The sequence below is a fragment of the Phaethon aethereus genome (genome assembly GCF_964289735.1).
Source record: "Phaethon aethereus genome assembly, chromosome: 11".
NCBI lineage: Eukaryota > Metazoa > Chordata > Aves > Phaethontiformes > Phaethontidae > Phaethon > Phaethon aethereus.
In genome coordinates, this window is record NC_138587.1 from 14054082 (window position 1) to 14077544 (window position 23463).

At 67.1% G+C, this 23463-nt stretch overlaps 1 protein-coding gene across 1 annotated transcript in view; it reads right to left on the reverse strand.

Moving 5' to 3' along the window:
* COL7A1 (collagen type VII alpha 1 chain) overlaps positions 1–23215 on the reverse strand; it is a gene marked incomplete at both ends in the record, with an annotated part of 28022 nt that extends 4807 nt beyond the window's left edge. Inside the window, 88 exon segments of the mRNA XM_082004599.1 lie at positions 53–97; positions 273–332; positions 581–616; positions 826–897; positions 1033–1158; positions 1298–1357; positions 1491–1526; positions 1652–1696; positions 1846–1890; positions 2040–2081; positions 2218–2253; positions 2376–2444; positions 2544–2624; positions 2734–2769; positions 2858–2920; positions 3096–3128; positions 3393–3437; positions 3488–3643; positions 3930–3965; positions 4086–4088; positions 4091–4123; positions 4248–4292; positions 4375–4437; positions 4795–4866; positions 5034–5078; positions 5267–5302; positions 5396–5605; positions 5773–5904; positions 6080–6115; positions 6443–6478; positions 6696–6917; positions 7211–7246; positions 7451–7495; positions 7695–7766; positions 7999–8034; positions 8220–8300; positions 8386–8421; positions 8520–8555; positions 8715–8795; positions 9472–9513; positions 9597–9623; positions 9730–9774; positions 9942–10157; positions 10229–10264; positions 10409–10489; positions 10862–10921; positions 11026–11097; positions 11317–11349; positions 11450–11592; positions 11706–11750; positions 11879–11906; positions 12121–12165; positions 12302–12337; positions 12488–12547; positions 12676–12738; positions 12852–12905; positions 13057–13083; positions 13407–13520; positions 13612–13680; positions 13914–13967; positions 14413–14484; positions 14812–14904; positions 15105–15149; positions 15266–15292; positions 15451–15504; positions 15610–15770; positions 15842–15985; positions 16083–16262; positions 16294–16650; positions 16735–17166; positions 17247–17375; positions 17456–17602; positions 17676–17801; positions 17884–18027; positions 18099–18224; positions 18389–18535; positions 18620–18748; positions 18890–19230; positions 19278–19821; positions 20549–20698; positions 21347–21469; positions 21568–21697; positions 21796–21983; positions 22173–22331; positions 22417–22510; positions 22609–22768; positions 22847–23027; positions 23134–23215. Coding sequence (XP_081860725.1) covers positions 53–97; positions 273–332; positions 581–616; positions 826–897; positions 1033–1158; positions 1298–1357; positions 1491–1526; positions 1652–1696; positions 1846–1890; positions 2040–2081; positions 2218–2253; positions 2376–2444; positions 2544–2624; positions 2734–2769; positions 2858–2920; positions 3096–3128; positions 3393–3437; positions 3488–3643; positions 3930–3965; positions 4086–4088; positions 4091–4123; positions 4248–4292; positions 4375–4437; positions 4795–4866; positions 5034–5078; positions 5267–5302; positions 5396–5605; positions 5773–5904; positions 6080–6115; positions 6443–6478; positions 6696–6917; positions 7211–7246; positions 7451–7495; positions 7695–7766; positions 7999–8034; positions 8220–8300; positions 8386–8421; positions 8520–8555; positions 8715–8795; positions 9472–9513; positions 9597–9623; positions 9730–9774; positions 9942–10157; positions 10229–10264; positions 10409–10489; positions 10862–10921; positions 11026–11097; positions 11317–11349; positions 11450–11592; positions 11706–11750; positions 11879–11906; positions 12121–12165; positions 12302–12337; positions 12488–12547; positions 12676–12738; positions 12852–12905; positions 13057–13083; positions 13407–13520; positions 13612–13680; positions 13914–13967; positions 14413–14484; positions 14812–14904; positions 15105–15149; positions 15266–15292; positions 15451–15504; positions 15610–15770; positions 15842–15985; positions 16083–16262; positions 16294–16650; positions 16735–17166; positions 17247–17375; positions 17456–17602; positions 17676–17801; positions 17884–18027; positions 18099–18224; positions 18389–18535; positions 18620–18748; positions 18890–19230; positions 19278–19821; positions 20549–20698; positions 21347–21469; positions 21568–21697; positions 21796–21983; positions 22173–22331; positions 22417–22510; positions 22609–22768; positions 22847–23027; positions 23134–23215 — 8493 coding nt within the window.
* Between the last annotated feature and the right edge of the window lie 248 nt (positions 23216–23463).

Genomic DNA, 23463 nt, shown 5'->3' on the forward strand with positions numbered 1-23463 from the left:
GGTGCTCAGGCGGGGCCCAGCCAGGGGTACAGCTGGGGAGGGGGGTATTTACCACCGGCCCTCGATCCCCTTCTGGCCCTGGGCGCCCGTCTTCACCCTGTGAGAAGAAAGGGATGGGAAGAGGCGGTCTGGGATGGGTGCACCCCCAGCGTCACCCCACCCCGGGGACAGGTGTGGTGCTGGCTCGCTGTCCCCTCGAGGTTGTGCTGTGGGATTTCCTGTCCCTGGTGGTGGGACACGGGGGGATGCGGGGCGACTGTGGCAGTACCTACCCGCGGCCCCGGGTCTCCACGCTCGCCTCTGGCTCCTGGCAGCCCGGCCCCCGGGGAGCCCTGAAGGGGGAAGGCAGGAGCTTGTCCCTGTCCTTGCTGCCCACCACTCCTGCCAGCCATGCCATGTCCCCCCCCATGCTGGGGGACACTCCATGGCCCCTGATGCTGCCCTGCATGCCCGGCACAGAGCAGGCTGCCATGTGCCACCATCTAGAGTGGTTTCAGCATCACCCAGGGGTTGGCAGCATGCCAACCCATAAGAGGAACAGCCCCACACCCCTCGTGCTATAGGGCTGCCCCCACCCTACCTTGTCACCCTTCAGGCCAGAGGTCCCTTGTATGCCCTAAAAGAAAGGAGAGGGGTGAGCAAGCCACAGAAGGGTGATGCCAGGCACCCTGCAAAGCATCCCTGGGGCTCCACAGTGGCTCCTGGGAGGGTCTGGGTCCGGGAAGGTGCAGGGTGGGTCCCCATCACCCTGCCCGCGCTGGTGTGAGAGCCAGGACAGAGCCTGCACCCCCCAGGGATGCTGCGGCCCCAGAGCCCCATACTCACAGCCGGCCCTGGGGGCCCCACAGGTCCTGGTGGTCCAGAGGTACCATCTCTCCCGGGAAAGCCGATCAAACCCTGGCAGGGAAATACCAGTGAGCAGGCAGGGACCACGTCCAGCAGTCAGTGGGGCTTGCAGGGGCCCCACTGGTGTTGCCTGAAGGTCTGGAGTCACTCAGACCAGCAAAGGTGAGCACTGGCCGTAGCTTTTACCCTCTCTCCTGGGGGACCCGGGGGGCCAGGCTGCCCATTGTCCCCTCTCAGGCCGGGTTGTCCCGGTGTCCCAGCAATGCCTGCTAAGCCTGGGGGTCCCGGTGGTCCTGGCAAGCCAATGTCACCCTGGAGCAGGGAGGAAAAAGATGGTGCCTGTGAAAACAGCCCCTTGGGAGCATGCTTCTCCCTTAGCCAGCCAGGCTGGGGGAGCATGTGGGCACTAGGGACACGGTGAGAGACAGGGTGACATGGGGACAGGTGTTACCTTCAAGCCCGGAGGCCCGTCCTGTCCTGGTGGTCCCCGCATTCCGACACCCGGCGACCCCTGCGTGGTGGCAGAGACCACACGGTGCGTCTCTCAGCTGGGAGGCACAGGGGTGCTGGGGGCACTGTGCCACCCTGAGTGGCCCCTCAGGGCTGGGAAGCACCCCGTGCCCCTGGGACCAGGGGACACTTACCTTCTCCCCTTTGGTTCCAGAGGACCCCTTGGCTCCCTGCAAAGACACCAAGCCACCGGGAAGGGCTGGGCGGTGGGTGGCAGGGGCATGGGTGTCCCCCAACAACAGCATCTGCTACCCCCAGCATCCACCCCCCAGCCCCTCATATGCCTCCTACTCACGTCTTCCCCCGGATCTCCCGGCTCCCCGAATTGTCCTGCCTCACCCTGGCAGGGGGAAACAAGAAAAAGCAGGGGCACATGACGATACATGGAGGGGAGCAGCTGGAGCCAGACCCCCGCTGCCACGAGCGGGCAGCCAGGGAGCACAGGGCCCCCATGGCCCTCTCCCCACCGGCCCCCCAAGCAGCACTCACCTTCTCGCCCTTGGGGCCAGGCAAGCCTCGGTCACCCTTGGAGCCCTGCCGGGGGGAGAGCAGCATTAGGGGAGGGGGGCGGCCACAGGGCTCGCTCACCCCCCAAGAAGGCAGGAAGAGGTGATAGGGGGGATAAAGTTAATGGGGGGGATAAGGCTAATGGGGGGGGGATGAGGCTAACGGGGCCAACTCACAGGTTCTCCCAGCAGCACACCCTCCAGCAGTGCCGGCTCGCCCTGCAGCAACACGGGGTGCTCAGGCGTGCCCACAGTGGGTGCCAGCGCCCTGCGGACCCCTGCCTGCCCCAGTCCTGGAGGCTTTGGCAGCATCCAAAGGGTGGGAGTCCCCCCGCTTCGCACCCTGGCTCCTTACCTTCTCGCCTTTGGCACCGGGAGGGCCGGCGATGGCCTGGGGCACAGGGGAGAGAGGGGGCGGGTGAGCAGGGCTGCACGGGGATGCTCCCCCTCATCCCGGCCCGGGAACACCTGGGAAGCTCCCAGCCGCTGCGGAGGCAGCTCTGTACCTCTCACCTGCCCTGGGGCTCCGGCATCCCCTGGCTCTCCCTTGGGACCGGCAGGGCCTGAAGGTCCCGGCACGCCCTAGCACAAGCAGCACAGCCCTCAGCCTCAGCTGCAGACACCACGGGCTGAGCCCCGTGGGGGTCCCACTGGGACAGGACAGGGTGAGCAGCAACGTACCATCTTCCCAGGCATCCCCACCTCACCATCCTTCCCTGGCACGCCGTCCCTGCCCGGCACGCCCGGCTTCCCGCTCTCCCCCTGCGGGCGGTAAGAGCAAGGCTGGGGCATGGGGGCCCTGCAGCCCCCCAGGCAGCCCCAAACACCCACACCGATGGCAGCTGGGCAGGAGAGAGGACAACACACTCACTACTTGTCCTGGCAGCCCGGGAACCCCTGGCGGGCCCTGCAAGGGAGACACAAGCAGAAATCAAGTGGCAGCCTGGGCACCGGGAACAGCCAAGGGGCAGGTCGGGGGGGCTGCAAATACCTACCCCAGGGCCGGGGGGGCCAGGGGGGCCGGGCAGCCCCATGCTGCCCTGGGGACCAGGCAAGCCCTGCAACAGAAACAGCCATGTCAGAGAGGGGATGGCACGCTGCCCCGGCACAGCCAGGGCCTCGGCTGCCCTGGCAGGAAGGTAGGTGCATGGTGGTGGGGCCGGCTGGCTTCGGAGGGCTGGATGGTTTTGGGGGTGCCAGATGGGTGCTGGAGGGGAGGGAACGAGTGCTCACCCGGATGCCGGAGCCAGGTTCTCCGGGATCGCCCTGCAAAGACAGCACCTGTATCAGTCCCACCGCCCCGACCCCCTGGCCACCATGGTCATGGCCACAGCCACGTCCCTGTGCCTGCCATGGGGCTGTTCCCCAGGGCCGGCTGGATCCAGGAGGGGGGACAGCCCAAAACATCCCTCCCTCCAGTCTAAAATGTCCTGAAATGTGTCCCTCCTTCCAGCCCTCAGATCTGGCAAGGCACTGCTTTCCTCTGCCAGGTCGGATGTGGTGATGCCAATGCCCATGCCAATGCCGTACCTTGGTCCCAGCTGGGCCCTGAGTCCCCGGTGGGCCAGTGCTGCCCTGCAGGGGACAAGGGGACATTATGTTGGGGCGGTGCTTGCTGGTGGCACAGGACGGGGAGGGGTCAGCGCAGTCCCAGCACTGCCACCCCTCCCTGCTCCCCAGGGGGACACCCGCCCCGGCTGACGTCCCCCTTGCATGACAATCCCTTGCACGTGGTGGTTCCTTACCGGAGGTCCTGGGGGTCCTGGGTCTCCCTGGCTGCCCTGAAGGGAGGAAGAAATGGGGTCACTGCAAGAGTGGGTTTTCCCCAGTGGGTACATGGGGTGTCCCCTGGGAGAGGAGACCCAGAAAGTGCCAGCAGCTCTGGTAAGCACCCATGTCAAGTGAGGACAAGCCTGGCCAGCTACTGGCAAGACAGTTGGGGCTGAGCACCCACGCAGCCAGCAGGATGGCCCCCACAGCTTCACCCAGCGCCCACGGCCGGGAGCCCTGGCTGTGCGCTGGGGCAGGGGGGCACAGTGACATGGGGAGGGGGACACAGACACCTACCGGGCGTCCCAGCACGCCGGGGAAGCCTGGCAAGCCCTGCAAAGAACCGTGTCAGAGCTGGTAGGTGAGCAAGAGCCTGCCACCCCAAGCAGCCCCACCTGCCCCCCAGGGATGCTCCCCATTCCCGGTGTGTGGTACCCAGCCCGGGGTACTTACAGAGTGGGGCCAGGAGGCCCCCTAAAGCCCTGCGGGCCCTGCACAGTGGGGAAGGAGGTGAATGAGACGTGAATGCTCCCGCTGGTGCCAGTGGTGGCTGCTGTGGGACCACAGGACTTTCCCCCGTCCCAGCCCGCAGCCCCCCACCATGTCCCCACTCACCGGCTTCCCCTCGGGGCCGGCCAGCCCTCTCTCACCCGGGAGACCCTTGAGCAAGAGATGGGGATGGGGTCAGTGCCAGGTGGGGGTCTGGGGTCAGCGCCAGGCGGGGGGACAGTGCAGTACTCACCGGGGCACCATCCCTGCCCTTCTCGCCGGGCTCCCCTCGCTCGCCCCGTGGGCCACCCTCACCCTGCAGTGGGGACAGGCACAGGGTTGTAGGACAGGCAGGAACCATCCTGTCCCTCCCAGGGCCTGCTGACGCCCAAAGAGGGGTGCTCCCAGCAGTGGCCCTGGCTGGGGCTTTGCTCCATGGGGCCGCCCCATCAGCAGCAGGAGACTTACGACCGCAGACCTTATCTCCTTTGGGTCCCCGCTCGCCCTCGGCTCCCGGCTCGCCCTGCATTGGGGAGAAGACAGATGCCATCAGCCTCCGCTGCCCCCCTGGGGATGCCCACCCCACCACTGTCCTCAGTCCTAGCCCAGCTCATCATGTTGTCCCTGGCTCAGTTGCCTTGGCTGCCCCACTCCTTTCTGCCCAGCCACACACCTTCACTCCCTTGGGTCCAGCGGGGCCGCGTTCACCCGGGAAGCCCATCAGGCTGCCCTCCACCACGTCTGCCTGCGGGCAGGGCAGTCAGGGCTGGCACCCAGGGAACCCAGGAAGGTCCACCCAGGGGCACAGTCCTCCCGAAGCCCCTGTGCCAGGGGAACGGACGTGGCCATCCATCCCTGGAGGTGCAGGATGGCACCTGCTGGGGACGGCCCCCAGCAGCAGCCATCACCTACCTTGGGCCCTGGGGGCCCTGGGGGGCCAGGAAAGCCATCTCTGCCCTGGGAGGGGGGAGAAAAATAGGTTGAGCATGAAAGGGACAGCAGGGCACAGGGGAGCAGAGCCATCCCCGTATGGCCACTCCTAGCCCCCATAGGGCATCCCTCTGCCCCCCAGAGAGCCCCCCCTCCTCCTGAGAGGTGCAGAACACGGGGCGGGTAGAGGGGACTGTGTCCCCATCCCGGCTCACCTGCTCGCCCCGGTCACCCTTCTCGCCCCGGTCGCCCTGGGGAAACAATGCAGTGGCTGTCACGGGGCTGTCCCCAGGTCCCTGGACTGGGTCCCCCAGACCTCACCCCACACCTCCGCACACACTTACCTTCTCGCCGGGCCGCCCAGCCTCCCCCAACTCCCCGGCCCGGCCCGGCACCCCGGGGATGCCCGGCTTGCCAGGCTCCCCTGGCTGCCCGGGTGGCCCCTCGGGACCCCGCTCGCCCACAGCACGTCCCGTGGGGCCCTGGGGACCAGGGGCACCTGGGTCCCCTTTGTCACCTTTGGGTCCTCGCTCACCGGGGAAGCCTAAGGAACCCTGCAAAACATAACACCGTGCTGCCAGAGCCAGCCCTGTGCCAGGGGCTGTCAGCCCTCCCTGAGCATACCAGGGCTGAGCTGGCTGTATGGCTGCCCCAGCCAGCCTGGGTAAGGGAGGAGCGGGGCAGCGTGTTTGGGCATAGAATCGAGCCTGGCTCCGCTCACCTCTCGGCCTGGTGGCCCCCTCTCTCCCGGCTCCCCCCGGCTGCCCTTCTGGCCCCGCAGCCTCTCAGACACTGGCAGAAATGAGTCCGAGCTCCCATCGTAGGCACCCGTGAGCTCCTTCAGGGATGAAATCTGTGAGGGAGGAAAGAGCACCAGTCAAGGGATGAGTGCAACCCAGGCATGGCAGCACCCCACAGCCCCATCAACCTGTCCCAGGTCGCTCGGGTCTCCCACCACCTCTCGTGTCCCCCATCCTGCTGCCGCACGGCAGGAACAGCACCCAGCCCAACAACCAGGGACTGCGTACCTTGATGCCAAGTGCTTCCAGGCTACGTTCAATGTTCTGCAATAAAGAGACATTAAAAACAAAGTGGGTGTTGGCCTGCTCCCACCGTGGGGGCTGTGGAGGGTCCTCTGTCCCCTGGGGCTGACATCCCAGCCCAGCAGGCTGGGGGGGGACTCACCACTGCCGTCCCGGGGTCTCCGCGTGCTCCAGGGCTGCCAGGTCGCCCCTGGGTTTGCACAGGGAATGAGAAGATGTACAGAGGTGTGGTAGGTGAGGTGAGCAGTGGTTTCAGAGTTAACACTGCTGGTGCTGCTTGGGCAGGGGCTGTGGTTGCCACCAGCCTGGGGTGCTCACAGCTTGTCAGCCTCGGTTCTGGGTACTCACCGGTTCCCCTTGCAGTCCGGGCTCCCCCGGGTCCCCCTGAAACACAGCAAAGGCATGAAGGCGGGCAGAGCCAGGCTGCCCAGCCCCAGCTCCAGTGCCAGGGTCCAGCCCTGCCAGCCTGGAGGCACAGGGTCCCCCAGACCTTTGCCTTGGGGGCGTTGGGGGCAGGAGGACACCTACCTTTGGTCCAGCCACCCCACGGAGGCCCGGTAAGCCCTGGAAGATGTAGAGGGGACACAATGGCACCCGGCACCCATGAACATGGGGCAGTGCCCTGAGGGAAGCGTGGGCAGGGGTTCTGCCCGCGCCACGGCAGCCCGGATTCCAGGGTTTGGTGCTGGGTGGCACCGTGGGCTTGAGGACTACGCACCTGGCCTGGGGGTCCGACCTGCCCCGGGACACCAGGGAGGCCAGGGGGGCCGAGGGGGCCTGGCATACCTCTGTCCCCCTGCTCACCCTTGGCACCACTGCGGCCCTGCCAAGAGAGCAGTGTCACCTCCCGGACCTGGGTGCCCAGGTCTGTCCCTGGTGAGAGCAGGTACCCAGCAACCCCACCACCACGCTTCTCTGTGAGGAGGTACTCACCTCTCTGCCGGGGGGTCCTGTGTCACCTTTGTCTCCCTAACCAGGAGGAAAAGCAGTTAGAGGGATGCTGCCCTATCCACAAGCCCCGAAATGATGCTCCTGGGCTCGGGCAGGGAGGAACCACTGGGTGTGTGGGGACCATGTGGGGACCATGCAGGGACCACCCTGGGCTCAACTCCTTACCTTCCTCCCATCCTCTCCTGGTGTCCCATCTTCTCCCTGGGGACACAGGCTGCCAGTCAGCACCCAACTCGTCCACCCCGGTACGGGCACCACATGGGATGGGGACAGGCACCCAGGGCACGGCTCAGAGTACAGGAGCTCTTTGCCACATCCCTCCTTTGCCTTTATGTTGTACTGGGATCACCAGCCCTCACGACCCCCAGGTGAGCCCCAAAGCCAGGCCCCGCTCCCCCTACTCACGTTCTTGCCACTGAGGCCAGGTTTGCCGTCGTCGCCGGGCTTGCCCTGGGAGGAAGGAGAGGCAGTGAGAGGCCCCCCAGCGCTCCCACCGCACCAGCAGCCAGGGGTCCCTGGGCCCCACTGCGGCCCCAGGGTGCAGGGATGGGGGAGCTGGGCACGGGGCGAGCCCCAGCAGACGGACCCAGCTGGGACAGACTGCAGAGGGCATAGGGCAGGATGCATCCCCTGGGCAGCTGGTACTTACGGGGACGCCAGGCGGTCCCAGGGGGCCCACGGGGCCAGGCGGTCCCTGCTCCCCACGCAGCCCGGGCAGCCCCTGTGGGGAAAGGAGATGGAGGGAGCAGAGGGCAGCAGGACACCCACCTCTCCCAGCCGGCTCTGGGGGGAGGGAGTGTGACCGGGACAGTGGCACCCTGCTGGGGACAGGGAGGGGATGGTCCCGCTGCGCTGCCCAGACCGAGGAGCATGGGACAGGATGTCGGTCCCTTACAAGCACAACAGTCCCAGTGGGAGCACAACTCAAACCCACCCTCTCCGGAGGTACTTACGTCCCGGCCAGGGTCCCCTTGCTTCCCCGGGTCCCCCTGCAGACAAGGAGGAGGTGAGGGCAAGGACACCCCCACCCTGCCAAGAGCCCCCCCCCCAAGCATCCCCAGCACAGAGCAGAGTGTGTTTGCGGGGAGCGGCTCCTCCCACCCCATCTCCATGCCACAGCCCCCACCCCTGGTGCCCAGGGGCAGCCAGGCCCCCAACCCTGGACCACGCTCACCCGAAGCCCGGCGGGGCCTGGGGGCCCGGGTTTGCCCTCCAGCCCATTGCGACCATCCAGCCCCGGTGGGCCGCGGTCCCCCTGTAAGAGAGCAGGGCAGGAGGGCTGGAGCCATGGGGCAGGACGGGGGTCCCATGGGGCAGTCCCCAGCCCCTTGCCCCCTCACCTTCTCTCCCGGCAGGCCTCGGTCCCCGGGGTCACCCTGTGGGGTGGGAAGAGGAGTGAGCATTGCCTCCCGAAAAGGGAGGAAGTAGGGCATGGACCCCCCACTCAAACCCCCATGGGAAAGGGGGCACTCACCTGTGCACCAGGGGGGCCACGGGGGCCCTCCACACCCTGCAAGAGAGAAAAACTCAGCAGTGGGTCATGGGGGGAAAGAAGGGGGTCCTGGATGCTCGCCCATCACCCCCTGCACACCAGAACCCCCAGCTCTCCCACAGAACATCACCCGTCTTCCTGGCCCACCACCTCCCACACCAGAGACCTGGCACTTACCCTCTCTCCGGGCAGGCCGGGGGAGCCGGCGTCACCCCGGGCACCCTTCGCGCCGTCCTCGCCAGGGTCCCCAGGGTCCCCCTGCGAGGGAAGGGTGCTGCGGTTAGCGGGTACTGCCCCACTGCCGGCACAAACGCCTGTGCTGAGCCTGTGCCAGAGCCCATGCTGAGCACCTCTGCTTATGCTGCATGGTTTAAGGGCGGGATAATAACAAAGGTCTCAAAATACGGGCATGGGCTGAAAAAAGAGGTTGCTGGGCTCAACACAGCTCCTGGGTGCCCAGATAGTGGTCGCAGAAGAAATGCAATGAGCAGCGCTGCTGAGAGCCAGCGGAGCCGCTGCTGGGGACCACGACACCATCCACCACAGAGCACAGCCCGTGGCCAAAACTGCCCCGAGCCTGAGCTGGGTCATAAAAGCAGAACACCCAGAGCATGGGGTACTGCTGTGGGATCCCTGTGCGGCCTGGGAGCCATGAGCATGCTGGCTCCTTCGAGGACCTCAGCCCGACAGGGACCTCCTACCCTGGCACCTTCCTCCCAGCACTGGGTGGGAGCACCAGCCCATGTGCCCCCTGGATCTCATGTGCCCCCAATCCCACTTGGCTCTCAGCCCTGGTGCGTGTTGGCTCCACATGGCAGGGGCTGTTTTGGGCAGGAAGGGCTTGGTGCACCAGGATCCCAGCACACAGGCAGAGACCAGTGGGGCACAGCACAGGGAACCTCACCGCCAGCACCCCAGGGGACCCCCTCATTACCTTCTCACCCTTCTCCCCTGCTCCTCCGAGCCCCACGTCGACCTGTGGGTCAGAGAGGGGCTGTCAGAGCACACAGGGCCAGGCACCAGCCCGTGAGCAGGGAGAGGGTTGGGGGCAGAGCTTACGGTCCGTCCTGGGGGTCCGGGAGGCCCCTGAAATAAGGGTGGGGGAAGCGGGTTAAAGGGAGTCGGTGTGGCCCTGGGGAGAGCAGGGCTGGCTCTGGGGTGGGGGCCAGGCACATGGCCCCACATCACTCACCGGCTCCCCACGGTCACCCTTGCTCCCTGGTGCTCCAGGGCTGCCCTGCGGGAAAGAGGGACGAGTGAGGGGAGGAGGGAACAGGGGACTCATGAGGTGGTGGGTCCTGTGGGGTGGAGGGTACTCCTGGGATAAGGGTGTGTGTGGGGCAATGGGATGGGTGCAGTGGTGGGTGCCCACGGGGCGGTGGGCGCACACGAGGCGGTACTCACATTCCTGCCTTCAGGACCTGGGTCCCCTGAATCGCCCTTCTCCCCGGAGGGGCCGCGGTAGCCGGGGAGGCCCTGGGTGGAGGGCAGAGGGAGGGCGGGCGTTAGCGGGAGCCACCCCGAGGCCACTGGGCATCTCGCCTGCCCCGGGGTGCCCACCAGCCCTGCACTTACCCGGGGACCCCTGTCTCCGGGTTTGCCAGGCAGACCTGCTTCACCCTGTGGGGAGAGGGGGGTTGAGTGGGGGGGCAGTGGGGAGGAGGGCAGTGGTCCTGGGGGTCCTCACTTACCGGGGTGCCTTCATCACCCTTCTCTCCACGCTCTCCCTGCGGCACAGGTCAGCGGGCACCAGCCAGGGAGAGAAAAGCACAAGTCACTGGCCTCCCCCTCCTCCCCACCAGCCCCCCACCTCCTCAGGGCCACGATGCCCCACAGCCCCCAGTCCCACCACCCCCCTCGCCCCACGCTACCTCCTTGCCACGCAGTCCAGTCTGCCCCGGGACGCCCGCTCGGCCCGGCTCGCCCTTCTCCCCTGGCTCCCCTGGGTCACCCTAGGCAGGGGCAGAAGGGGCAAGGGGTCAGGGCAATGTGGGGGGAGCATGGCGGCTGCTGGGGGGAGAAGGGGCTCAGCACAGCACCCTCCGCTCCCTGGAGCGACACTGCGGCACGGCCTGCAGGGACAGACCCTCCAGAGCCAGACTGACTGGTGGACAGACGGACAGAGGGGCAATGCCCCCTGCAGTGACATTACCTTTGGGCCACTCCTGCCTGTGAGGCCAACAACACCCTGGGTGATGGAGACAGAAAGCCCGTGTCACTGGGAACCAGGGTGGCCCCATCCCGGCGGGGGACTGGGGCCATGAGCCGGTATCCCCAGGGCAGAGCCCGGCCAGCCCCAGCACCTGGGGTGCACCAAGACTCACCCGATCGCCCTGCTCGCCTTTGGGGCCAGCAGGCCCTGGGATGCTCATGCCAGGGGCACCCTAGACACGAAGGGACACAGCTTGGAGCAATGGCATGGGCACCATGAGCCTGGGGAGGGGCTGTGCCATACCCCCTGTGCCCCCCGTGCCCAGGCAGTACTCACACGGGCGCCTTTATCCCCTGCATCGCCCTTGGGGCCAGGAGGTCCTTCTGGTCCTGGGAAGCCCCTGTCACCCTGGAGCAGATGAAATGGCACCATCAGCTCCCCCAAACCACCCCCCTTCACCCCTCTGCAGCTGGGGACAGCCAGGTCTGGGGCAAAGCCGGGTCTGGGGACCAGCACGGGCATCCTCTCAGGTTGATGCCCAGCTGTGCTGTTCCCCCTCCCCAGCCCATGGCTGTGTCCCAGGGGGTGCCAGCATGGGGCCGCGGGGAACAGCCGGGGCAGGGTTACCTTCTCTCCTCCAGCACCGGCCACGCTGGGAGCCTGGGGGAGAAGCAGAGGGGACCGTGCTGGGCACTGCCCACGGCTCGCTGTCCCGGGGCAGGGGCAGGCAGAGGTGGACCCACCAGGCAGCATCACTTACCGGCTTGCCAGGTGCTCCGGGTTCACCCTGCAGGGAGATGGGTGTCATCGCTGGCCCCTTTCCCAGCAGCCCCCCCACCAGCCCGCCGGATCCCGTTTCACCCTTACCTTCTCCCCCCGGGGGCCAGCCGGTCCCGGAGCTCCCTGTGGCACGAGAAGAGACCTCAGGGGACTGGCAGTGCCTGGGGACAGGCAGCCGGGGCATGGCAGCCCCTACTCCCAGGGTCCTGGGTCCACAGCCACTGCCCCAGACTCACCTCTCTGCCTGATGGCCCCGGGCGCCCCGGGGCTCCCGCCTCGCCCTGCAGGAGGGGAGGAAGAAGAAGGTGTCAGTAACATCCTCCCACCCTGTGCCAGGGCAGCTGCTCCAGGGCAGGGCGGGCATCACCTTGGTGTGGCTGCGGCCATCCCAGCCTACCTACCTTCTCACCCTCAGGGCCCACCACACCACGGTCTCCCTGCAGAGCAAAGCAGAGGAGGGTTTCAGGGAGCCTTCCTCCCTCCACACCACTCTGCCCCCTGCCCCAGAGCCTTTTGGGGCCTGGCGCAAATCCCATCCAAGACCACTGGGCTCTGACAGTGACCCCTGGGCACAGCCACCACAGGGCCACGGGGACACCAGGACCAGCAGACGTTGACAAGTGGCACTGTCCCAGTCCGGTGCCGTCTCACCTTCTCGCCTGTCTCTCCCAGCTCTCCCGGTGCCCCGCGGTCTCCCTGTCACAGGAGGAAGATGGGGTCAGGGGCAGCAGGATCCATGGGGGACAGTACAGGTCCCAGCACAGCACCCAGACCTCTTTTCTCCCCACCAAAGGCAAGGCGAGAGCATCCCTTCAGTCCTCACACCACTCACCTTCCTGCCCTGCTCCCCCGGCGGTCCTCGAGGGCCCTGCAAAGGAGAATGGAGAAGATGTCACCTCCAGGGTGGTAGGGCAAATGCCCAGGCTCTCCAGAGAGGGAGCCCTCCGGGGTGCCCATGGGGCTTGGCTCGCCGGCGAGGCCAGGTCCTGCCTGCCTTTCCTTCTCTCGGGAAACTCACCCGGTCTCCTGGGTCCCCGGGGCGGCCAGGCGGCCCTGGGAAACCTTCTTTGCTGTCACCCTGGGAATTAGGAAAGGTGACAGCCGTGCCCATGAGATGGGGATGCCCATGAGTTGGGGATGGGCATCCCTGCTGGAGAGCGGTGCAGGGTCCATCCCCAGCATGGAGCATCCCCACCACACTCTTACCTTCTCTCCCTTCAGGCCGGGAGGCCCAGCAGGTCCCCGGGGCCCGGGGTCCCCAGGCAAGCCCTGCAAGAGAGCACAAGTCAGCCCCTGGGGACACAGCTCAGCCTCTGGGGACACACGGCCGCCACAGTCCTGCTCCCCTCTGCCATCCCTGCTGGCCTTGGGGCTGAACTCACCTGGGGGCCGGGGTCCCCTCGAGGTGCTGCCCCATCCACAAGTCCAGGGGGGCCCTGCAGAGACAGGGGTCAGCTCCTGTGTGATGGCCCCAGGGTGGGGCTCAGTCCTTCCCAGCACCCTGGGGGGGGGCTCCAGTGCCCTCAGGCACCCACAGGACCTCTGTCCAGGAGGGCAGAGAAGCCAGGGAAATACAGAGTCACTCACCCTTTCCCCTCGGTCACCCTTCTCCCCCTGCAAGGGCAAAAAAAAGCACGTAAGGGCAGGTCTGGGCTCTTCCCGTGACCCCCTTGAACAGAAGGGAAACGTGCTGGACAGAGCCCATCATCAGTGGTATCAGGGCACATGCCTGCCACGTGCCTCTCCCCAGATGGCCCAGTGCCAGCAACAAGCTCATATACACGTATGTGTGCATGGGCACAGCCGGTGCAGGGCACAGCCCAGGAGCTGGACGAGGAGGAGTGCACAGGAGAGCAGCTTCAAGCTGCTGGCTGTTCCTCCATCCATCTGTCCACACATCTGCCCAGCTGTCCCCACGCAGCACCGGGGGGATGTACCTTCACAAACTCTCCCGGAGGTCCTGGTGGCCCCATGGGTCCAAGTGGACCTGGGGGTCCTGGATCACCAAAGGGCCCCCGTGGGCCAGGGCTCCCAGGGGGTCCAGGACTGCCCTGGAGGACAGAGATGCTCCGTTAACTGGGGCTGCAGCATGGGCTGGGGGTGCTAGCAGAGACCACTCGGCATCGCCACCCCCATACCTACCGACATGCCCGGCTCCCCTTTCCGGCCTGGCAGCCCCTGTCCTCCATCCACGATCACCCTGGGCTCTCCCTAAACAAGGAGGGGGAGGAAAAATCAGTGTCCTCATGTGCCCTGTTGCCTCCCTGCTGCAGGATGGGGGCCACAATGCCACCATGGGGCCAGGGGCCCAGCAGGGAGACAGGGACACCCTGGGGTCACCCAGACGCCGAGTGCCAGGAGGTGTCAGTGGCTGAGATTTGCCCACCAGTGTCCGGGCTGCTCCCCAAGGACCCCCACGGGGCAGCCCCATGCCCATCACCTACCGGCTCGCCTTTCTCCCCCTTCGGGCCAGAAAGTCCCATTGGCCCCCGCGTCCCCTGGGAAGGAAAGACAAGAATGAGGAGGGGGTGCAGGGGGGGAGCAGGGCTGGGGAGGGACAGGGCCATACTCACAGGATCCCCTCGGGGGCCAGGGACGCCCTGGGTGCCCTGGAAAACAACAGCTCAGGAGGTGAATGTGTGTCCCTGACAGCCAGGGTAGTTGGGGATGGGATGGGATGGGATGGGATGGGATGGGATGGGATGGGATGGGATGGGATGGGATGGGATGGGATGGGATGGGGGCTCCAGACAAAGCACGGATGGACAGTCCCTTCCCAGTACACTTGGCCTGGGACACCCACACAGGGGACAGCAGTGACCCTGCCAGCTACGGAGATGCCCGGCACAGGGAAAGGGTAGGCAGAGGCCAGCTCAGGGAGCAGGCAGAGCAATGGGAAGAGCCCATCATGCTGCAGCAAACCCACGGGACACCCCCACTCACCGGTTGGCCGGGTGATCCGGGGTTCCCAGGGCGGCCGGGGCTTCCCGGTGTCCCATCAGCTCCAGGGAATCCCTGCGGGAGAGAGGAGCATCATGGCAGCACCTGGTGCACCCCGGCACTGGCAGACCTGCCAATGCCCCAGGCAGCGCTGGTCCTGGCACTGGGAGCCCAGGATAGCCCCGCGGCAGAGCCAGGTCCCGTGGTGCCTTTCCCCTGCGTGCTGAGCTGGGGTGTGAGGGAGCAGCATGGGGCTGGACCAGGGCTCTCCAAGGGGATCCCCCCTCCAGCCTGGGCGAGGAGGAGAAGGGAGGCATGACGGGCAGAGAGAGGCCCCATGGGGCCAGGTCACTGTGCCCAGGGACCCTGGAGTGCCTGAGTGAGGGGCTCAGAGGTACTCACCCTGTCCCCCTTCTTGCCTGGCCGCTCGACGCTCTCTCCCGGCAGACCCTGTGGCCCCACAGGTCCTGGAGGGCCAGGCAGCCCATGGCGGCCCTAGAGGGACAGCAGAGAGGATGGGCTGGGTGGCAGGTGGTGGCCAAGGGATGTTCCCCATCTGCCCCTGTGGCAAGGGCTGGGCAGGTCCCTGCCCCACACCCACCCACCCGCAGGACAAGGAGACAAGGGGATGCAGGGACCATGTTGCTGCCCCTACCAGGGAGCTGCCCCCCACCCGCCCCCCACCAGGATACTACCGGTGTGCCAGGGGGGCCTGGTGGCCCAATGCGTCCTTGCGGTCCCTGCAGAGAGACAAAGCCAGTGGTGAGCATCCCCTGCGCGCTGGCACCAGCACAATTTGGGGGATGCAGCCCCTCCCAGAGCCACCAGCTGGGGGGTGGCACACCAAAGCACTCACTGTCTCGCCGCGGTCTCCCTTCTCACCCTGCAAGGGGACAGAGAGAAGGGGTTAGGGGCTGTACCCCCATGCTCAGTTCCCCACTGCACTGCTGCCATCGGCAGGCTAGGGGGTCCCTGATCAATGCTGAGCCCCTGGGGGGCAGCACGGCGAGGCACGGCATGGCACGGCATGGGCATGCTCACCCTGGGGCACTGCACAGTGCAGGGCTTTGGCTTCGGCTCTGGCTCCGGCTCCGGCTGGCAAGACAAGAGAAGCCCGTGTGAACCCAGGGGTAGGAGAAGCCCCCAGCCCCCATGGGGCTGCTACCCCTCCTCACCCCCCAGGGCACCCTGGCCCCTTACCCTGGTGGAGATGATGGTGCAGAGGTCGTCGGTGAGCTCTCCCTCCAGCTCTGCCAGGGCACCGCCATTGTGATAGATGTACCGCGGGTCCTCGCTGGTGACCATGCGCCGGAGCTGCTCCCGGTCTGCGCCCTCCAAGCCCACCGCCAGCACCTGGACCCCTGAGCCAAGAGCACCCTCAGCACCCCACAGAACTCCCCGCACACCCTGCCGGGACCCCATCCATCCTCACCCCCAGCCTTGATGTCCCTGGCCGCAGCGATGGCATCGTCCCTGGAGGGGCTGTCAGCCAGGACCACCAGCACCGCCGGTACGCTGGGCCGGCGCCCGGCACTGGGGCTCAGCAGGTAGGTCCTGGCAAAGGTGATGGCTGCCCCTAGGGAGGGAGAAGGAGGAGGGGGGCGATCAGCAGGATCCCTCCAGCCACCACCCCAGCTCCAAGTGCTGCCCCAGTTCCAAGTGCCGGCCCTCACCAATTGCGTTGCCGCTGGGCTCCTCGTAGCGCATGGTGCGGATCTGCTCCAGCACAGCGGGCAGGTCACTGGAGCGGTTGAGGAGCAGCCAGGGCAGGCTGCGGTAGCTGTACGTGGCCAGAGCTACCTGTGAGGGTGCAGGGGAGCAGTGGGCACCGCTGCCTACCCACACCCCCCGGGCCCCCCACCGCCACGGCAGCACCCTACCTGGGTGCCCTCGGGGCCCAGGCGCCCCAGCGCAGACACGGTGTTGGAGAGGAGGGTGCGGACGGCGTCAGCACCGGAGGAGCTGTCGCGGGTGCCATGTACCAGGAAGACAATGTCACCGCGGGCATCCCTGCAGACTGTGGGCAGGGAAGGGGTGAAGCCGCCACCAGAGCGGACACAAGCCCAGCCCGTCCCTGTAGTGACCCCACCGTACCCGTGCGCTCGCTGACGGAGGTCTCGGCACCTGGTGCACTCCCCAGGAGCGGGCGGAGGGTGAAGGTGTAGCGCTGGCCCAGGCGCAGCCCGGAGACCTTCTGGGAGCTGGCAGCGCTGGGCAGTGTCTGCCCTGTCTCCCCGCCGGCTACCACCCAGGGGACAGTCAGGGGGGCCAGCGAGCCCTCGCGGGGACGCTGCCCCCTGTCCCCGGGCCACCCACCCGTCTCACCTGCAGGAGGGCTCCAGGAGAGGATGTAGCCAGAGGCGCCAGGGACAGGGGTCCAGTTGAGGGTCACTGAGTCTCTCTGCACCTCCGTCACCCGCAGGCTGGTGACACGGCCTGGGGCAGCTGCCAAGGAGGAGGAAATGGTGTCCTGGCCCCATGGGGCAGCCCCCACCCCGGTCCCAGCTCCCCACCTGCCCAAGGCTGGGACAGCCCAGTCTCCAGGTACCCCCTGGGCTCCAGCCCCATGCCTGGGTTCTGATGCCCCCTTGGCCCCACACTGTCCCTTACTGGTGACGGCGGTGACAGTGGCTGGCTCACTCTCCCGGCCGCCGACCAGGCTGGTGATGCTGATGTGGTAGTGCCGGCCCGGCTCCAGCCCCCCAAGGTCGTAGGAGCTGGCAGTGGCCGGGAGCTGCTGGCTGCGCTGGGGCCCCCCTGCACAGGGGGAGAAAGGCGTGAGGGGGTGCGGTGACGGTGCTGGCGGGGATGCAGGGGTGCCGGCCGGCCATGCTCACCCTCAGCCAGGCGCCAGACCAGGCGGTACCCGGTGCTGCCGGCCACTGGCACCCAGGCCAGGCGCAGGCGGTGGTCCGAGGCCTCCGTCACCTGGAAGCTGCTGACAGGGGGCACTGGGGCCGCCTCCGCTGCAGCGCAGAGGGGCAGGCGTTAGGGGCAGGGGTGCCCAGTGCCACCCCGGGGTGCTTCCCCTGGCCCCAGCACTCACGTGTGGTGACTATGATGGAGACGGGGTTGCCCTCCCGGTTGCCGATGAGCGCTGTCACCTTCACGGTGTAGGAGACACCGCCCTCCAGGTCAGGGATGTCAAAGGAGCTGGTGTGGCCGGGAACCCGCCGGCTGCTCTCCGAGCCCCCTGCCGAAGAGCGCAGCCTCAACCCCCTGCCCCACTGCCCTCACGGTCCGTCCCCGTCCCTGTTGCACGGTACCGTCCCTGCGGCTCCACACCACACGGTAGGCAGTGGCTCCTGGCACACCGACCCAGGTGACACGGGCGACGTTGCTCCTGGACTCCTGCACCTCCAGCCGGGACACTGTCCCCACCTGCTCGGGCGCTGTGACACCGAGAAGGCCACTGTCACCCAGGCCTGGGGCATGTGGCACAGGCTGGCACCACTGGGTGAGGGGACACCTCACCTATCCGCCCTGTGGCAGTGACAGGGCTGCCCTCACGGCCATCCACAATAGCTGAGACACCGACAGTGTAGACGATGCCAGTACGCAGCCCCTCAATGGTGAAGGCAGTGGGGTCAGCGGGGAGGAAGCGGGATTGCTCCAGACCTAGAAGAGACAGTTGGGCTGGGAAGGGCTCCAGCACCACCGTGTCAGCATCCTGCAGTCCCCACACTCACCATCGCTGCCTCGCCACGTCAGCAGGTAGCCCCCGGCACCTGGCAGCCCTCGCCAGGTGACCCGCAGCTGGCTGGGACCGGCCTCCGTCACCCGCAGCTCTGAGATGTTGCCCACAGCCGGGTACTCTGCACCAGCCCACAGCACCACAGTGTCACCCCGGGCTGCCCAGAGGGGCCCCATGGCCACCCTGGTGCCCCGAGGTCTTGTGGGGGCATAGAGGACCAACACATGCCGGGGGAGGAAAACACAGCACCTGGACTCCTGATGCCAAACCCTGGCACAGACTTACTGAGGCGGACGGTAAGCGTGGCAGCACTGCCCTCCCGGCCGCCTGCCAGCGCCGAGACACGCACCAGGTAGGTGATGCCCTCCCGGAGGTCACCCAGCTCCAGCCCCGTCTGGCTGCCCGGGACGCGCCTCGTCCTCTCTGTGCCATCTGCAGGGAGTGGGGCAGCCGCGGACCCTCAGCACCGGCTGGCTGGGGTCCCACGCGTGCCGCCTGCGTCCCGCCCCAACTCACCCTGGTTGTTGCGCACCACCACTTTGTACTCGGTGGCACCAGGGACGCCAGTCCAGCCCAGCCGCACCCGCCTGCCCGCCTCCTCGATGAGCCGCAGGTCCGACACGGCGCCCACGGGCACCTCCACGCCTGCGAGGGGACGCAGTGAGGCACAGCTGGAGCCGCACAGCCCAGATGGCACAGCCCCCATGCTCGCCCTGGGCCATGCAGGACGTCCCTCCGTCTCAATGGCTTGGAGGGTGGGGGACAACCCAGGTGGTGGTTGCTCACCTGTCTGGAAGGTGGTGACAGGGGTGGCCACCTCCCCACCATCGTAGAGCGTGTAGAGGGTGATGCGGTACTCCGTGCCTGGCTGCAGCCCTGTCAGCTGGTAGGTGTTGGCGCTGCTGGGGAGTGACACCGTCCTGGGGGGCTCTGGTCCTGCAGGGAGAGGAGGGTCACTGCCAGCTGCCGGCAATGGGGACTGTGTGGAGGGGACCAGGTGCCCCGAGCCCACCTGTGGCTCTCTTCCACTCCAGACGGTAGCCACGGGCATCACGGGCACTGGTCCAGAGCACCTGAATGGACGTGGGGCCCAGGATGTTGGTTCGCAGTGTCTGCTCCGCACCTGCCTCTGCAAGAGGGACCTGATGGACTGGACTGCCCTGTGCTGCTCTGCCGCTGGCCACCCGCCATGGCACGTCCCCGGTCCCCCACACACGGCAGGGTGAGGAGGGGGCCATGGGGGCTGGTCCCCATCCCATCCCATGGCAATGGCGCTGGGGGCAGAGCCAGAGGTGAGCGGCGGGGTGGCATCACCTGTGCCCGCCACCTACCCGTCCTCTGCCGCACGGTGGCCGTGGGCCCCTCCAGCTGCCCAAAGAGTGGGGCCACCGTCACCACGTAGTCGGTGTTGGGCTGCAGCCCCCCCAGCGCATGCGACGTCCGGCCGGCATCCAGGTCCACTCTGTGCCTGTCCTGCCCTGCAAGAGCCGGCGCAGCAGTCCCTTGGGGGTCTGGGCGGTGGGTACCACTGCCCCCTCCTGTCCCTCCTCCCTGGGGCCACCAGCAGAAGGGGCGCAAGCTCTGGGGCAGGCACCTACCTGTGAGGGTTGCCCAGGAGAGCCGGTAGCCGGTGGCACTGCCGACAGGCTGCCAGGCCAGTAGCATGCTCTGCGCCGAGACATTGTGGACAGCCAAGTGCTGCACGCCCGCCGGGCGCCCTGCGGGCAAGAGGTGCCCATTGCATCCCTCACGTGAGGGCAGGGCAGGCTTGCAAACCTGCTTGCTCCGGGGCAGGGGGAAGCCCCCTGGCCCCCAGGCACTGCTGACGGGGGCTGAACCACGCTGCGAGGTCACCAAGCGCAGGCTCCGCCCAGGAGGCTCCTTAAAAGCACCCCAGCTCCAGCAAACTGGAGCCCAAACACCTTCCTCTTAATGCCTTAAATACTTTCTGCGGGTTAAGGCTGCCTGGGGCAGCTGAAGGAATCAGTTTGCCAAAATTTGAGGCTTGCAAAGGTGTTGCCCCAGGGCTTCACCCCTGCTCCTGCCCAGCGATGCTTTCCACCACCCTCTTGCCTGGCGGAAACCATACTTTCCTCCTGAAGAAACCATAAAAAAACCCAACCAAACTTAAAAAAATTTAAAAAGTTAAAAATAAACTTAAAAAAAAAACCCTGCATTTTTTTGGTCGACATTCTTGCGTCACGTGAGGAAAGCTCCAGTGGAAACATTCCCAGAAGGCTGCGAAGGCGCTCGGGAGTGCACAGTGCCGCATCCCCCCTGGGATCACCTCTCAGTCGTGCTCGCCTACCTCCCGGCTCCGGCCCCGCCAGGCAGCAACGGGCCAGGCAGCCCTGTCCCCGTAGGGCACCGTGACTGGAGGGGCATCCCTCTGCTGGGAACTCATCCCTGTCCCCAGCCGAGCCCTGGGCCAGGCATGGTGCTTACGCGTCCGGGCGGTGAGGGTGGCTGGGATGGCGGGCTGCTGTGCGTAGCGCGGTCGGAGCGTCACCACGTACTCGGTGTCAGGGCGCAGGTTGCTGAGCGTGGCCGACTGTGCGCTGGCCCCCAGGCTCTTCTCCTCCCCCTGGGCTGCTCCTGGGGGGGAGGTGGAGACAGCATGCGCCGGGCCCGGCAGGGAAGGGGTGTCTGCGAGCCAGCACCCTGCCCCAGGGATGCCAGGCGGTGCCAGGGGTGGGGAGCGCTGGGAGAGGCTGGGACGACAGCCAGGGCAGGGGCACCCATGGGAGCACCTGGGGCCAGGGAGGGGCTTCCAGGTGCGCAGCTCCAGCCCGGAGCCTGGCTGGGACCTGGGATGGGGGTCTGCCACCCGCTCCCCGTGCACAGCGACCGCGGGGGCATGCACACGCTTGTGCTCTCAGCCCCGGGCAGGGACACACATGGGCCCCCCGGCCATCACGCACGGCCACGTGTGCGCTTCGAGCCCTGCGCACCAAAGCCTCCGGGTGTAGGAACACACACGCCGCCTCCACGCCTCTGTACGCACACGTGCCCCACAGCCTGCGCAGGAGTGCCAGCCGCTGCAGTGAAGGCAGGTGTGCACAATCCTGCGGCGCTCTCGGCATGCGCCCCCCGCATCACCCCTGTGCGTGCACCCCCCCCATGAATGCACCCCCCGTGCAACCCCCTGCCAGGTCCTGCCTGGCCCACGGGCCTGGGCAAAGGCAGGGCATCCAGGCAGGGCATCCAGGCAGGACCATCCCCTCGCAGGGACTGTCCCCTCACCTCGCATGGCATAGCTGAGGCCATAGCCTTGGGGGGGCTCGGGGCTGGGCTGCCAGGCCAGCCGCAGGAACGTGGGTCCAGTCTCCACCACACGGAAATCCAGCATGGAGCCGGCACGGCTCTCTGGGTGCACAGGGAGCCAGGAATGAGCCCCCAGCCCCATGTGCCAGGGACACTCAGTGCCTACCTGCACCCCTGCCCCCGTGGGGACAGACACTCACGGGTGCGTGCTCGGCTGGACACCGACTCGCCGATGCTGTTGGCGTACTGGGCAGTGACAGTGACCAGGTACTCCGTCCCTGGGCGCAGCCCCCGCAGCACAGTGCTCGTCTCCCGCGGCCCCAGGCTCACCTGGGCAGGGACAGTGTCAGCCCCCCGCCATTTCCAGGCCACACACGGGGCTGCTGGGGACCCCTGGGGACTCCGAGCAGGCAGGTGGGAGCACTGACCTCCTGCCTCTCTGCCACAACCGGCTGCCCCAGCCCTGTCAGCGGCACGTGCTGCACCCGGTAGCCAGTGACGGGGCCACTGGCCGCCGTCCAGCGGATCCGCAGCTGGTCGAGGCCCCGCTCCAGGATCTCCAGGTTGGAGGGGCCAGCATGGCTTGGCCCGTCTGTGGGGGAGCACAGGGGCCGTCAGCTCCAGGGTGCGTGGGGTGGCAGGGAGAGCTTGCCAGGGCGGCACAGCCATGTGCACGATGGGACAGGATGCGCAGGAGGACATTTTGGGGAGGATGGGTGCTAAGAGTGCGCTCAGGGTGAGCACAGCCTGGCACCCAGCACCGCCAGCACCCATACCCCACAGGGAAGGGGGTGGGTGCCCATACCCAGGAGGCGCAGGGTGCCCCCGACGCTTGTGCACACCCTGCGTGTCATCAGCGGCACCAGCGTTCCCAGCAGCTTAAAGTCACCGACATAGAAGAAGAAGGCATCGGTGGGCATGGAAGCCACGCGGATGAGCTCCTTGTGGTCAGCATTCTTGATGCCTGGCAGGGATGGAGATGATGGGTGAGGGCAGGGAACCTAAACCAGGCAGGAGCCCCCCTCACCTGGTGCCAAAGCCTTGCTCACCCACGGCGAAGACCTTGATGCCCTGGCTCTTCAGCTTTGCTGCTGGCCCCTCGGCATCATCCTGGGACTTGCCATCCGTGATGAGGATGCAGATCTGCAGGGCCAGGCAAGAGCTGTGAGACCCAGCCCAGGGCCCGTGAACACACAGCACCTCCCCCTGGGGTGTCCCCAGGGCCACCACCCTGCACGTACCTGGGGGACACCGGGCCGGAGCTGCGTGGGGCCAAAGAAGTTGTCAGCGACGTAGCGGAAGCCGGCACCAGTCCGTGTGTTGCCACCCTTGTAGCTCAGCTGCTGGATGGCCCTCCGGACGCTCATGCCGTTGGTGTGCTGGGAGAAGGGGAACTCCACCCTAGGGGGTACAGGGGGGATGTGTCACCTCCCAGCCCCGCTGCCCCTCCACCCCACACACTCCCTCCCTGGGGCTCACCGCGGCTCGTCGCTGTACTGCGCCACGGCAAAGCGCACCGCCTTCTCGCCCACCACCTGCACGAAGGGCCCCACCAGCTCATCCATGAAGGTGCGGACAGCACGGAAGTTGTTCCTGCCGATGCTGGATGAGCCGTCCACCAGGAAGGCGATGTCAGCCTCCAGCACGTCCTCGCACACCACTGCGGGGAAGTGACAGCACTCAGGGCACAGACCGGCACCATGGCACCGTGGTGCTGAGCCCCTTTCGTCGTTGCCCCCCCCAAGCACCTGGTGCTCAGCACCCACCTTGGCTCCTCTTCTGCGCTGCGGCGGCCGGGGGGCCCAGGAGCACCGGCAGCATGGCAAGGAGCAGGAGGCGGCCGCTCATTGTGGGAGCCTGCGGGAGAGGATGCTGCCACCACCAACGCCATGCTTCTGGGGACAGTGGTGACAGAGCAGCGGGGCCCAGGGGCGTCCCAGCATCACGCTGTGCCAAGATGCCTGGCAGCCTCGGGCGGGCAAGGTGCCAGCACCGCCCCGGGCACCACTGCGGGCAGCCCACGGCACAGGGCAGACCCCACGCCTCGGGCCGGGGCCGGGAGCCGGTGGGGCTGCGCCCGGCCACGTTACCACACG